This window comes from Lagopus muta, chromosome 1, assembly GCF_023343835.1.
Source record: "Lagopus muta isolate bLagMut1 chromosome 1, bLagMut1 primary, whole genome shotgun sequence".
In the NCBI taxonomy this organism is placed as follows: Eukaryota; Metazoa; Chordata; class Aves; order Galliformes; family Phasianidae; genus Lagopus; species Lagopus muta.
The window spans coordinates 168,390,357-168,406,121 of record NC_064433.1 but is presented as its reverse complement, the minus strand read 5'-3'; the positions used below and the strand labels follow the sequence as shown (position 1 = coordinate 168,406,121).

Below are 15,765 nucleotides of genomic sequence, written 5' to 3'. Positions count from 1 at the left end.
TTAAGTGCCATACTCATTGCTTCAGTGGAATTACCACGTGTAATGCACAGACTGACAAACCACACTATTGATGAAGGCTGCTCTGGAAGTGATGCCTACTATGTTATTATGTTGGCCCACAATATCAGAGGTGGATGTTGGTGGTATGGCAGTAGAGGTTGAAGCTTCCCATATTCCATTACATTTTGTTGCTGTGCAGCAGGTGGCAGCAGAAGGGAAGTCTGACGAAAAGGTGTCTGATATGGGAGTGTGTATGTGCCACTGTAAAAGAAATGGCACCCACTGACATTCACTGACACTTGCTGAATGTTTGTGGAGACCAAACAGTGGGTGTGAGCACAGTGAGACGATGGGTGGTGCATTTCAGCAATGGCAACAGAGATGTGAAAGGCAAGTCACATTCTGGACAGTCACGCACTGCTGTCACACCACACAATGAAGAGCACCTGTATCAGCTCATCTGCATGAATCAATGGATTATGACCACTGAACTGTGCACAGAGCTGAATATCAGCTTCGTGTATTGGAAATGATGGTGGCAACATTGGAATATTGCAAAGTTAGCACCAGATGGGTCCCACAGATGCTCACATGGGAACAGATAAAACAGCGTATGCAAGTTTGTCAGGACCTATCAAACCAATATGAGACTGAAAGTGAGTTTCCTGGATCACATCATTACCAGTGACAAGACGTGGTGTCAGAACAGCAGTCCATAGAGCACTGACATGTGAATTCCCCATTGAAGAAAAAGTTCAAGAAGCAGTCCTCAGCAGATAAAGTGATGTGCACTGTCTTTTGGGGTAGGAAATGGGTGATCCCTCTGGATTTCCCGGGACCTGGACAAACCATCAACTCTGGTCAGTCAGTGTTTCATGACACTGACTAAGCTGAAGGCTCAAACTTGCAGAGTCAGGACAGAGAAGAAGAAAACCTTTCTTTTGTAACACAGTAATGCCAGGCCGTGTAGCGACTTTAAGACCCACATATTGCCAGTCTTGGCTTGACTGATGTACCACTCCTTCTGATAGTTCAGATTTGGCTCCCTCTGACTTCAGATGAGAGAAAGATGGACTTCAGGAGCAAAGTAACAACCGTGCCCTAGCAGCTGTGAAACAGTGGGTCACTTCTGTTGGTGCAGATTTTACAAGCGTGGCATGCAGGCTCTTGCTGGAGAAAATGCACAGCTAATGATGGTGACTGTTGACAAATAGTGTTTTGTAGCTGAGATTTTTCTCTATCAAATAGTGTTATTGTGCTCTTTTTTATCTGTTGTAGTTTCCATGGAAGTAAACAGGAAGCATTACTTTCAGAGCAAACTGCATACCACATGGCACAGTTGTTTGAATGGTTTGTAGTGGTGGAATAGCTGTATCCTTATAGGAAAGATTTGAATTACAGGCTATTATACATGATTTCCTATTACGTGAGCTCAGCTTTAAGACATAAAACTTAGAGGAATTTTTACAAAGAAAACCAAATGTGGAGGGAGGATGTTTATCTTTAAAAGGGATTATGCAACAATCCCAGGAGCCTCTTTTACTCAGGAAAATGTGGCCAGCAAGTTCTGTGTCAGACCGCAGTACATGGAACAGGGCTGCAGCTTGTACAATAGGCTTTTCTATTTGACTCTTCACCTCATCAGAGTTCAGTCAGGGCAATGTGAAATCCTGGACACGTGGGTGACAGGCTTAGTTACCTGCTTCTGCATTCCTGCTGCTTCTGAGCAAGTTCCTGTTTCATCTTGCTGGACTCCTCTGCAGCTCTGCAAATACTCCTTTTCAAAGGGAAGTGGTGTGTACCATTTCACTACAAAAAACAAGGGGATGCTGCCTGAGTAATTCCAAGCAGTCTGCAATTCTTCACGAGCACCCTGCAGACCTGTGCAGGAAATGGCCTTGGCTCAGGTGAGTTGCTCAGGCACAGGCATCCTGATTCCAGTTGCCTTATGACCCAGTGGGCTCTTTGCACCTCCTCTGTTGGAGTGGCAGGCTCTGGGGAATGGACTCTGCGTGCCAGCATTGAGGCTGAGCAGCTCCATTTGAGAGACAAGGGCATGCTTTCTGCAGAATACTCTCAGCAGTACTGGCATTTCCTCACCTACCTGAAAAAGTTTCGTTTGGTTTCTGTCAGAATCCCAAAATGGAAGATCAGGATCGCCTGGATACTCACTGCTTATTGCTGTTCCAGTACAAGGAGCATTGCTGTTGGTCATTTTACCCTCCATGCCACTTTGAGTTCCTTTTGGTCTTTTTAAACAGCAAAGAAAAAGACTTCAAATAATCTAGAGACTGAATACAGTGCTAGTCAAGCATTAATCACATTTGGAATGCTTATTTTAGCTAAACTGTGGGGGAAGAGCTTTCTCTTTTAACAGACAAAAATATTTTTTGTGTCAAGGGCATTGCTAGAATGTTCACAGAATCACAGACTGGCTTGGGTTGGAAGGGATCTTAAAGCCCATCCAGTTCCATCCTCCTGCCATGGGCAGTGCCAGCCAGCAGCTCAGGCTGCCTAGGGCCCCATCCAACCTGGCCTTGAATGCCTCCAGGGATGGGGCACCCACAAGTTTCTCTGGGCAGCTGTGCCCATTCAGTAATGAGATTCTTCCTAATATCTAACCTAATTTTCCCCTCTTTTAATTTGAAGCCATTCTCCCTTATCCTATCACTGTTAGATTATGTAAATGTCTGTCTCTTTCCTGCTTATAAGCTCCCTTCAAATACTGAAAGGAATGGTGTTGCAGTGTTCATTTTCGAAAGACAGATGTCCAGTTTGTTGATATGAATAATCAATTATTAGCAAAAAAAATAATTTGAATCTTGCTTTGATCTCCTTAAGCAAGGAGGGGAATTGTAGTCTCTTCTACCAAGTTAGAATCTTGGTTTTCCTCAGAAAAAGAAAAAGGGTACTAAAAATATTAAGTTTTCTCTTCTTTATCTTTATACTGCCCGTGCAATTCATGTTTTTGTAAAGACATTTGCAGCATTCATTTGCAGCTTACCCTTTTCCTTAGAAATCTGTTTCTGCATTACGGCATGCTGCAGTACAGCAGTGCTTGGCACAGTCTGTGCCACGCGGTGCATGGCTGTGACAGCCTGCACTGCCTGCCTTTAGCACCACTCCTGTCGGTTTGAACACGACTCCCCAGCTATGTGCCAGCTCTGCGTGGGGAAAAATGCAGAGGTTTCAATCGATAATGATGCATTCCAACCAATAATACGCCTCATTAATCTCTTATTACTGAGTTTCTTGTCCAGGCTGTTTAGCCTGACAGATCAGCCCATGAATGTATAATATTCAAGTGTATTTTTTTTAAATACGAAGGAATTTGTGTCTGGACACTTAAGACTGGGTCAGCAGTTGGTGATGTATTTCTAAGCAGAAGGGCTTTGCTTTTAATGCCTGACACATCTGTGTGCGTTGGAGAATCACAGAATCATAGCAAGGCTTGGGTTGGAAGGGATCTCGAGGATCATCAGGCTCCCCTGCCCCCCCGCCCCCCCCCCCCCGCCACAAGCAGGGCCAACAACCTCCACATTTAATACTAGACCAGGCTGCCCAGGGCCCCATCCAACCTGGCCTTAGAGGAAATGCTGCTGGAGGATGGACCAGGATTGAAACATGTCTTTTCACACTGCCTCAAAGTACATGAGCAAATGGTTCAGTGGGCAAAACGTCTGATGCTCTGGCTGTGTGGGATTTAGTGAGTTCTTAATAAACTCGTGGAACAGAGGAGACAGTGGCTCTGCAGTTACTTTGTGGTTTTAAATAAACTTCTGACAAGCTGTAGTTGCTATAAGCAGGATTACTGGCATTGAACTTTTCTCTCATCCAGCTGGAAAGCAAAACAAAGCCTGGCATTAATGAGGCAATCCTATTACATTTAGAGCTAACAAACAAAACCGAAGCCTCTTGAAAGTGTCGATCTGCAGGACAGTAAAACCAAGCACTGCCATCGCTGGTGCTCTGCAGCTCAGCTTTCTCCTTCAGGAAATGCAGTGCCTTTAACCAAGATGTGCTGTTACTTTGCATTTGGAGAATCCATCGCAAACCAGAATTTAATCCAGACTCTCAGCTTGTAGTGAATTGCAGCAGTCCCTGATGCTATCACCATGGCCTTGTCCTCATGATGTCACCGGCTGTGGTCCCCAGGGGACACATGGGCTCTCAGTGCTTGCTGGCAGCTCCTTTGCTTGCGTTTCCTGCTGCAGGCAGGCTGCTCTTACTGCTCTGCTGTGCCTTCATTTTAATCTGCTTGGGTTTTAAATATATCATCTGCATATGGATGTCCCAGTGATGCTACAGAGAAAAGGATGGCTGTTGTGACTGACGGGAGAGCCGAACAGTTTGTTCACCAGGCATGTAACGCATTTAGCTGTGCTAGCATATTTATAAACACGCTGTATTTTAACTGGGTGATCTCATCGCCTCTGTGGAAGAGGGGTTATAAAGACACATGCTGAAGTCTTCATGTGTAGGGAAAAACATGGCCTCGGTGGCTCATGGAAAAAAACACGTTTATCGCTGAGATGGAGCTGTTGAACTGAAGCCATTTCTGGAGAGACAAGAGAAGTGTTGTGCTTGATGCAGAAATGCTAGACTGAGTGGGGCTGGACTTATCTGGAGTTCAGTGGAACTTCTAAAACACAGTTTTCAGTGGGGAAAAGATGTAAGAGAAGTCTCTTGTAAGAAACAGAAACAAACAAAAATCCCTCCATTGCATTGGAACGGGTGAAGCAGCACTAGGTGTGTCTGAACCAAACATGCCAGCAGATGAGCACTGCTCTGAATAACAAACTTTGCTGGTTATAGTAACAGCTGTAATGGAATATATTTGTGCTGTTTGTACAAATTACGCTAAATGAACACGATCAAAGTGTGGAAATACACAGTTGAGTTTCTCCAAGTAAACCTAGCTCAGCCTTGGACACACGATATGAGTATTTTCTCCCTGGGCAACCTGATGGAGCTGTTGTGTTCCTGTTCAGTGCAGGGAAGTTGGACTAGTTGGCCCTTCTCACCACAAAACCACTTGGAGGGATGCACTTGTGAAGCATGGTTTGTTTCTCTTCTTCATGGCCCAGCATAGCTATGTGTACATATGGTTCACACAGAGTGGAAATACCTTCCTTATTTCTTTGCTGGTGTTACCTCATTCCCCAGAGAAATCCATACCTGAGCCATGCAACCTTCAGAGGCACAGCTGGAATGTAGGGAACCTTTTTTTTTTACAGGTAAGATAGACATAAAAGCCTGCAAAAAAACTGATGTGCCTTTTGAGACAAGATGGATAGGGTAAGTAACGCAGCAACAGAATCATTAAGCTCAGATGAAGTTCCAGAAATAAAGGGAATTTGGTTATAGAGGGCAGGGAGAAAAAAAAGCTTTTGGAAAGAGGAGTTCATGTTGGTGTCTGTCTGCCTTGTAGGTACATACGTTCTGACAACTGCCCTGCTGCCCCTCCTAGAAAAAGAAGCTGACGCCAGAGTGGTAAGTTTGGGATGCTGTTGGAAAGTGGTGTTTAACTATTCTTTTCCTGTGATTTGTGACAGCATCTCTTTGCCTGTGTTAGCAATGCAGCATTATTTATAATTCCATGAGCACCTCTAGTATCCTCTTGGATTTTGCCAGCAATGAGCCCCCTCTTCCAGTTCTTGCCTGCTGCTCTGAACCCTTCATTGGAAAGCAGAGTAAAATATTTCCTTTAGAAACTTTCCTTTTTTGTTTCCCTGGGGCTAGTTATCTCCTGCAGTGTAGTGCAAAATACTAACAGGAGTATAGGCTTAAAAACCTTTACTGGTTTTGGTATTTGGAATTTAGAATAGGACAGAAAGTACATTTTTAACATGAAATTTCCTAAGTTTTGTATAGTATCTCTTGTTTCTAATTAGCTTATATTAAATGCTAAAGGTATAAACTACAAATAGTGCTGTTTTGCTGTTTTCTTTCTGCCAATTTCACTTCGAAAGGAAAAAAAGACAAAGAGTTCCCTGATGGAGTCGACACCATTTTGAATGAAAATCAATTGTTCATTTCTTTTTAAAAGTAATTCTTCCACTGTATCTCCAGGTAAGCTCCATGTATGAGCATGAGCACAAGCAGCGGGGAATGGGCAGGAGAGTCCTGCTCCCAGGGATTCACATGTGGAATTATATGTGAATTACTCATTCACATGCATGAGTAATGACATTGGGGAGTTGTTTGCTTTTTCATTTGTTTTTCATTCATTTGCTTGCAGGTAACTGTCTCTTCTGGGGGCATGCTAGTTCAAAAACTAGACATATCTGACTTGCAATCAGGAAGTGGGACGTTTGATGGAACTATGGTGTATGCTCAAAACAAGGTACAGCCCTGGTTTTGAAAACGAAGCCTAGCACTTATTTGCATGCTGACATGCCATCTGCTTTGCACAAAGCCTTCACACACACACACACACACACACACATAAAGTTTGCTGTGGCTTTCCCATTGCATCCAACCTGTTCAGAGATATGCAGGCAATAATCTTCTGTTGATGTCACGCACTTTTGGTGCATATCACCTTGGCAGGGGGAACATGACTTTCATTTGGTTTGATTCAAGTTTCAGTGGGGAACACTGTCTTTAGCTGACAATCCCTTTCTGTTTGCTTGATTCTTCCTTGCAGTCTGCAGCAAGCAGAAATGGTGAGTAAAAGCAGTGTAACCCCTTTAAGAATAAGCTTGTGGGTATGGTGATCATGATGGTAATCATGATGGTCTCTGCCAAAATTACTCACTAAGCCCAGTGTGGGTGAGCAAGGATATATTTCTGCTATACGTAAGTGCCATGATATTGCACATTTGGTATAGTTTACTTCCCTGGGAACAAACACTGTGGAGAGGATGTCAGACTTGATGCTAATCTGGCTGTTCTTGCTCTATTCTAGAGACAGCAAGTTGTCTTGACAGAACAGTGGGCAAAAACTCACAGAAGCATCCATTTCTCTGTTATGCACCCGGGCTGGGCAGACACTCCAGGTATCATTTGCTTGACACTCAAACTCCCTTTTTTTTCTAGACTAGCCTAAAAGCAAACAGAAGAGAGACTTTCTGCTAAACTGCTCTAGCAGGTGCAGTCATTTCTTGTCTCTGAACTGGTGCTTAGAGTAGTTTTGTACTCCCTTGGTAGTCCTATCCTGCACAATGTCTGCCATCTGCATGGAGCTGGAGAATAATAAAGGGCTGCAAATTATTCCAGCCCCATGCAAATGCACAGAAAAGCCTCAGTGCTTGAAGCTAACCTCTAAATTACATTTGCAACAGGACCGTTAAACACATAGAGACAGCTTCTGCCTCTGCGAGCACCAGTGTGCAGATGTTGTAAGCCTTCAAGGATGCACGGGAAAAACAAGCACGCATCGTGTGCATGCCTTGTTCCTCTGCTCTTCCTCTAAACATTTATAGTCATGGAGAAGTGGTGTGCTTGGCTAGACAGCTCTGTCTGAGCTACAGCTGTTCGTTACTGCCTGGCTCAGCAGGAGGGCCAGCATGCGGGTTGTGTTCTGCAATATGTTCTCAGCCCCTCACACCCCAGCTTGGGCTGCAGACTAGCAATCCAATATCTGATTTTTTTTTTTTCCCCAGGGACACAGTTTTCCAAATTTGTTTCTTACAATAGAGACATTTAAACCCATCTACTTTTTGCTTGAAAATTAATCTGTCCAAATCTTAGTGTTACTTTTTCTTTAAAATATATTTATTTTGCACATCGTTGCTGCGTTCCCAAACCTAACGATCTTTAATGTTATGCCATAAAGTTCAAGGGCTACCCAATCCCCTAAAAATAAACAGCTGCAGGAGACAGGCCTTCAGTCATCATCTGTTACATAAAATATAAATAATCCAGTGTTTAAACACCGAATATGTAGTTAGTTTCACCATAAAATTTTGAAACACTGTGCTGCAATTAATTTCCTAAAACGGATGTGAAAATAAGAATTGAAATCTATCAGAATACCTGTTTATTTGGTATTTCTATTTCCCCCATGTTTAACTTCTTTGGAATTGGATCAGAAACCTCTCACTAATCCTGTTCTCACCTCCTGTTAATTTTCTTAGTGCAATTTGATCCAAACAAGCAATTGCTTGATCATCTGGCAGCTTAACGCTATTCCACCGTGGTCACCGTGTGCCTGGCTATGGAGAAATACTTTCATTATTTTTGAGCCTTCCCTTCACTGTACACTCACAATGGCAATTCTAAGCATAACTTTTTTTAATCATAAAAGCCTTGCATGGTAGCCCACCATCCCATTGCTCTCTCTAGCTGTGAGGTCGTCGATGCCAGACTTCTATCAGAAGATGAAGAACAGCCTGCGTACAGAGGCGCAGGGAGCTGATACTGTGGTGTGGTTGGCAGTATCATCTGAGGCAGCAAAGTTACCCAGCGGCCTCTTCTTCCAAGGTGAGTCTGTCATTGCACGTCAATGGAGACTGCTAACTGCAATTGTAGCATCCTAATCTGGCCTGGAAAGGGATGGAGACTGGACCAGGCAGCTGATTTTCAACGGGTAAAGGGTTTCTCAAAGTTATCCCAAGACTAAAAGTTTAAGTGAGCTCTTAAGAAAGTAAAGAGAAAGTCCTGTGAAAGACTGTTAAGCTGTTGTGTTCCTGCTGTTGTCCTCTAAATCAGCTCAGAGACTTCAGAGCATTTCCTTAGGGAAGTTTTCTTGGTTTGAAGTGAAGATGGCTGTTTGCAGAACTGTGCCAACGGAAGGTAAATCACAGCAGCCAAAACTGCATCTTTTATGATGCTGGGAAAGTAGCAGCCTTCTCACAGAGTGCTGGGGGTTGGCTGTGCTTTGACAGGTTCTTCCTTCCTACCTCTCCATGCTCATGTGAAACTGCCAACACCCCCTTTCTCTGAAGCCAGGCAGAGATCAGAACACAGTGGCTTTTTTTTGGCATTACTAGCATAATGAATTTAAGTGGAAGAAATAGGCCAGAGCCTCTTCTCTCAGACAGGTGGCAGGCACCTGAGAGAAGGCAGCTGGAAGCATGTTTCAGTCCTGATGCAGGTCAGTCCACTAGGAGGAAGGCAGAGCTTGGGATAACTGCTTACAGGCACCCCACACTGTGTGTTGGATGTCAAATTCCAATTCACTGGAGTTTCTAGTTGGAGCATGCAGAAAGTTTGGACTTTCTGAGCTGGGTTCACTTTGTCCTTTCTGTTCCCTCCCAGGCATTGCACTGGGTTGGTATACTTCACCTGACCTTTTGCATGTCTTCATGTGGTGCATGCAGAAACAGCACCTCCCAGCTGGTCATTCCACTCTATAGCTCCAGAATTGCCTTTTTTTTGTACTCCTGTCATCTCCTGCTGGTCCTGACTTCTTCTCAGAAGAATCCATGCTCTGGATCCTAATTCCAACAGTCCCTTGCTTTTGGCCTTGGTCTAACTCTGGTCTTAGTAAACAGGAAACATGCGTTGGCTCTTCAGCTGTAGGTAATGACTTCTGAGAACTTTGGCATGACTGCTCTTAAGATTGCAGGGGAATTTTTGTGTCGTGTGCCTACTGCATAGAGATGGAGTCAGACAGTTTTTTCTCTCCCCCAATGCCTTATGGGTGCCACAGGTTAGAGTGTAAGGTCTTTGGATCCTTTAGTAAAGGGTTTAATGTGCTGGAGTCAATACAGACCCTTCTGGTCCTAGACGGCCATTTCCTGAGTCAGTAACACCTTCCCCCCGTTTCCTCTGTTCCGTTTTATTCTGTTCCCTTTGAGTGCAAACTAGAGCCAGCATTTCTTTTTCCTGAGGAAAAAAAAAAAAAAGGTAAGAACATGACTCCTACAACCAGAATTCTCTGCATCTGCCAAAATAAATAAAAAATGTCTGACAGGGTCCTGCTTTCCAAGTCTGGAAGCATCCTTTCTGCGATACTGAGCTCAGCTTTCACACACAGTTCCCAAACTTGAGCACAAACTTCTTGAAGCACCCCCGTCACTTAGGAAGCAGTCCATGTTCAGTGACAGAGAAAGGAATGTTCCTCTGCCTGTTTCTCTCTCCTTGCGTTTCCCCGAGCAGAGGTTATGTGGTGTGTGCAGCCAGTTATGACATTTGCTCTAAAGAGATGAAACGTCTCTGCTCCCCTGAGAAGCCTGATAGGCTTTCAGAGAAATCTGCTGCCCACTGTTGGAACAGATTATTCTCTCATCTCAGCTGGTTAATGCAGAACTTGGACTTCATAAGTAAAGTAACGGTGCTGCACTAGTGCTCTCACAGTTGTTTCGTAGACATTGAAGAGCACTTCCATAAGGTTCCTCAGCTCCAGATACCATGCTTTTTGAGAGAAAAAAATCCCTTCAAATCCACAGTGGTACAGCTGCATTTACAGAGTGGGGAGAACAACGTATGGAAAGCCAGCCAAAGTATCACACTGAACAAGTTTGGTCAAACATCTTTATTGTGTGCACATTACTTGTGGCAGTTGAGTAATTAGCAGAAGTTCTTTGGCATGCAGAATTTATCCATTTATTTTTAAGGATGAAAGTAAGCTTTTAAAGATAGAAAGTAATCCAAACTACAGAGTCCCAATTGAGAAATTTGTGTAGCACTAGAAGCATTACCCAGGAGACAGTGAAAAACCCTTTCTGATGCAGAAAATGCAACTTCTATCTTTAAGAATAGTCACAAGCTCCTGGTCTAACAGGAGTCAAACTAGTGACTGAGAGCAGGCGTAAACCCCACAGCAAGGCCTTCCTTTATCCATCTGCAAATGAGATCTCACTCACCACTCTGAGTCATACTGTGTGAAAGGCCAATTATTCTGGTTCCAGGAAACAAATGAAATTAATTTCTGGTTTGGAAGATGTACATAACTAGTATAGAGCATAGCTGAAAAATCTCTTCTGTGCTTGAAGAGGTAGATAAATAAACCTATTAAGATTTTTTCTTTCTTTCTTTCTTCCAGACAGGCAACCAGTCCCTACACACCTACCCTTAGCAAGAACCCACAGCCCACCAGGGGATGAGGAGAAGCTAATGGAGGTGCTGGAAGAATTCTCCCAGAAGTTCAAATCCACTTCTCCAGGATCCCCTCAGTGCTGCTAAAGATCATGGAGCAGATCTTCCTGGAAAATATGCTAAGGCACATGGAACAGAGGGACATGATATGGGATAACCAGCATGGCTTCACCAAGGGCAGGTCCTGCCTGACCAACTTTGTTGCTTTTTATGACGGTGTAACTGCATCAGTAGACAAGGAAAGAGCCACTGATGTCATCTATGTGGACTTCAGAAAGGCCACAGTCCCCCATAACAGCTTTCTCTCCAAATTGGAAAGGGACAGAATATTATAACATTCTTCTCTCCAAAGTGGAAAGGTATGGATTTGATGAGTGGACAGTTCAGTGGACAAGGAAGTGGGACCATACCTTGAGAGTGGTGATCTATGCATTGATGTGCAGATAGAGATCAGTTACAAGTGGTGTTCCTCAGGGGTCATTACTGGGACCTGTACTTTTTAACATCTTAATTAATGAACAGTGGATCGAGTGCACCCTCAGCAAGTTTTGCAGATGATGCCAAGCTGTCTGGTGCAGTTGATACACCTGGGGAACAGGATGCCATTGAGAGAGACCTAGACTGCCTTGAGCAGTGGGCCCAGGAGAACCTCCTGAGGTTCAATAAATCCATATGCAAGGTCCTGCACCTGGGTTGTGGTAACCTCTGCTACCAGTGCAAACTGGGGGATGTAAGCATGGAGCACCATCGCAAGGGACCTGAATGAACAGGTGGATGGGAAGCTGGACATGAACCAGCAATGGACCCTCGCAGCCCAGAGAATCAACCATATCCTTACAAAGCAGTGTGGCTGGCAGGGCGAGGGAGTTCATCCTGCCTTTCTGCTCTGCACTGTGAGGCCCCACCTGGAGTACTGCATCCAGATGTGGAGTTCCCAGCACAGGAGAGACACAGACCTGTTGGAGTGCATGCAGAGGAGGGCAGCAAAAATGATCGCCTCTCCTGGTGATCATTTTTGACGGAGCTGGGACTGTTCAGCCTGGAAAAGAGAAGGTCTGCCAGGGAGACCTGAAAGCAGCCTTTCAGTACCTAAAGGGGGGCTGTAAGGAGGAAGGGAACAGACTCTTTAGCAGGGTCTGCTGTGACAGGACAAGGGGAAATGGTTTCAAACTAAAAGAGAGGAGATTTAGATTGGACACGAGGAAGAGGTTTTTTACTACTTTTTTACAGAGGTGAGGCACTGGAACAGGATGCCCAGAGAGGTGGTGGATGCCCCATCCCTGGAGACACCCAAGGTCAGGCTGGATGGGCTCTGAGTACCTGACAGAGCTGTAGGTGTCCCTGTTTGTTGCAGGGGAGTTGGACCAGATGGCCTTTAGGGGTCCCTTCCAACTCAAAAAATCCACTGATCCTATAATCTTAGCATCACTGCTGATACAGCATAACCACAAAGCTTTTAATTACTAACAGTGCTGTAGTGTACCTTCAGTGGAGGAGAGGTAGGATACCATAGGCCTGTTAAAAATAAATTGTATTCAGATGTGCTCATTGTGGGGAATGGTGGTCCCTGCAAATTTGTTCTGTTCCTGAGAGTCTCACCCACTGTGAGTACACACGTACTGTCTGAAGACACAGTAAGGATGCAGTCTTTGAATTGGACAGAAAATTTGGGAGGCATTAAAATGAAACCCAAGTGACAGCTCCGAGCTTTGTGAAGTTAACCAAAATCTTCTGAAGGACGTAGCACACAGAGAAATGCAGAGGAGTGTACCTTCAGAAGTCTTCAGGAAATAAATGGTTAAAGTTTCAAATGATATTTAAACACTGTATTTGACAGGGTGGTTGCTTCCTTCGGCATATGAAGATGACTAGGCTCAAATGTGTCACTGGGAATGCAGAAACTCCTGCATCACTTGCTTAGTTTAAATGGAAGGATTCTGCACAGTCTTCAGTTTCTATAAATCAGTGCTGGTATGCAGAAATGATCTGCTTCTTCATGTTTAAACAGCAAGAATTTAGGAACGCTGCCAAATGCTTTCCACATTACTTTATGGAGCCAGGACTGAATATTATCCTGTTTATGTCAAGACACTATGAAGTAGGAGGCTTTAACACATTCCACACCCAGACACAGTTGGATCCCTCCCCTTCAGGAAGCAGAGAAATGGCTCCATGACTCTGGGCAGGAAAACAAATAGCATACTAAGCTGTACGTGCTTGCCATTTCTGTGAAAGATTGGGGAATTGCTTTATCATAACAAATGGAATACGAAGGGAAAGGGAAAATGGGAGGCACAGGCTTTAGAGAACTCCATCTCCTGATAAGAGAATTTTGCCTGGAACTGTTTTATTTGTAGACACAGAAGGTAGAATCTGTCTTACCTGATCTGCAGAATTACTCACTGGAATTCTCACTCTAAATCAGTAGAGAGAAAACAAGCTCCTTTACAGTGATTTAATGGATCTAGTTTAAGAAGCCCTTACATTTCTGCTTCTTTCTAATGACTGTGAAGATAACCAGCTCATAACAAAGACATTCTAGTGGGATTATCTTTATCTTTTATACTACAAATGTACTGCAAAGCCAAGACTGTTATCAGCAATCCCGGTGACATGTTTTTCTCCTGAGCCAACTGTGCTTGCTGGCAAACTGCATCCAAAACCCCCAAAAACTACACTACTGTTTCTACACATCACTGTGGATCGGTGTGATACGTCAAAAGAACTAGAAATAAAAATACCACAGGTGTTCTTTGGAGCTCTCTACGATGACTGATGGGCAAGGAACACATTATGTTTACTTCACATAATCGAGTTTCCCAAAAAATTGGTTGAACACAGTCCCGGATCAGACCTTTCCATTTTCAATTCAGTCAATTACTGAATCTTTGGAATGACAGCATTTTTTTGAAGACATAATCATAGAATCACAGAATGGCTTGGGTTGGAAGGGACCTTAAAGCCCATCCAGTCCCAATCCCCTCTCAGGGCAGTGCCAGCCAGCGGCTCAGGTTGCCCATGGCTCCATCCAACCTGGCCTTGAGTGCCTCCAGGAATGGGGCATCCACAGCTTTTCTGGGCAGGCCAGGTTGAATGGGGTCCTGGGCAGCCTGAGCTGCTGGCTGACAGCCCTGCGCACAGCAGGGGGATGGGACTGGATGGGCTTTAAGGTCCCTTCCAACCCAAGCCATTCTGTGATTCTGTGAACTACAGCTATTGAAAACAAAAGCCTGACTGAAAGGCTTAAGTAGTAACTGCATTTCTCAGTCTAGTAGCTGCAAAGCTAATAAAAACAATATATACTTGAGTGTTTAAGTCAAGTTGCTTCACAGCTCTGCAGAAGAAAAGTTTAATGACTTAATGATACTTAAATAGTTCATAAAATAACCCAAAGTGCTCTTTAACATATATTAAATGTACATTCTTTACTAGTTTATTAATATATCCTGTATTTTTCGTTATAGTCACTGCTTACAGTGGAAATAAAACCATAAAACTGCTTTAATCAAAGTTTGGTTATAATGTGAAAAAAGAGACAGATATTGCAGTTTAAGAGCCCTTACAATTTTAAATAACATTAAATACAGGTCAGCAATTAGAAACCAAATCTGGAACCTCTCACAGTGCTGCTATTATGTCTCCAGTTAAGCTTTATTCACCCTTTACCACAAGAGCAAATGAGGTACAAAGCCGTAAAGCCAGCGAGATGCTTTGTTTTAATGTAGTTGGCATAAATTGTACCTGCATCTAAGCAAATACATTTAGTATCACCTATACAAGTCCTAGAGGCACGAGTAAAATGGCACCCAGTGACAGACTATCAGAAATAGAAGGCTGTCCAAATTCCTGTTAAGGACTGCGATGCACACCTGCTCTATGGGATTCGGGTGTGATGTTGAATATGCCGCACTTGGGCTCAAAGGCAAGAGTTTTCCTATAGTTTAGTGTAAACTCTTAAAAAACCCTCAGTGTAAAGAACTTCACAGAATCACAGAATCACAAGGTTGGAAATGACCTGCAAGATCATTTAGTCCAACCACCCTCCCATTCCTATTAGTACCACAAGCTTATTTGGTGGAACACAGTCCTGGGCCTCTCCATTTTCAATTCAGTCAACTACTGTATCTTTGGAATGCTAGAGCATTTTTTGAAGGCCTAATATTAGGAGCAGTACTTGTTTTCACTAATGTTTAGCTAGTGAGTGCACAATGCTATTGCCAAATAGGTCAGTTTCAGATGACAACCTGGTGGCCATTGACTTCAGTGGAGGAGGACAGCTACAAAATAGTTTAATCCACACTTCCTTTCTACCCATGCTCTTCCATTCACTGTGCGTGCTGCTCTGTCACACTCCCCACAAAAGGAATGCCTTCTGATGACACCAGGTACTACTTATACTAAATTAGGGCTGATCACCATCCACCCAATGGCTCTTGCTCTCTGTCAAGGCAGAATCTAATGTGCAGCCTACCAAGAGGCACAGCCTGGTCAAAGGGTTTTCAGCCTGAGAGCTTGCTGTGCCAGCAATGGCAGGAGTACCCACAAATAAAGTGCTGGAGGAGTGGGAGACGTAAAATGAGAGCCAGTAGAGACTGCAGCGAGCTGCTAGGAGGCGATGGTTTTCCTTGCAAAAGTCTTCTTGGTCATTTTCCCATTGCTTTCAGATACTGCAGGAGTTGAGAATCCACAGTTCGGAAGCTCTTAGAACTGAAAGGCAAAAAGGAAGCTATGGGATGAGGCAGGAGATTGGGCAGTTAGCTCGCTACCCAGCCAGCCTGC

At 44.0% G+C, this 15,765-nt stretch overlaps 1 protein-coding gene across 4 annotated transcripts in view; it reads left to right on the top strand.

Annotated features, from left to right (window-relative positions):
• DHRS12 (dehydrogenase/reductase 12) overlaps positions 1-14,498 on the top strand; it is a 30,940-nt gene extending 16,442 nt beyond the window's left edge. For 2 of the 4 annotated variants that reach the window (XM_048934699.1, XM_048934700.1), the window contains exons 5-9: positions 5,432-5,493; positions 6,242-6,346; positions 6,911-7,001; positions 8,290-8,427; positions 10,934-14,485. In XM_048934699.1, coding sequence (XP_048790656.1) covers positions 5,432-5,493; positions 6,242-6,346; positions 6,911-7,001; positions 8,290-8,427; positions 10,934-11,073 — 536 coding nt within the window. In that variant the 3' untranslated portion in view covers positions 11,074-14,485. Of the gene's footprint in view, positions 1-5,431; positions 5,494-6,241; positions 6,347-6,910; positions 7,002-8,289; positions 8,428-10,933 lie in introns of all 4 variants that reach the window. The other 2 variants (XM_048934698.1, XM_048934701.1) reach the window with 2 other exon arrangements.
• Positions 14,499-15,765: the final 1,267 nt, after the last annotated feature.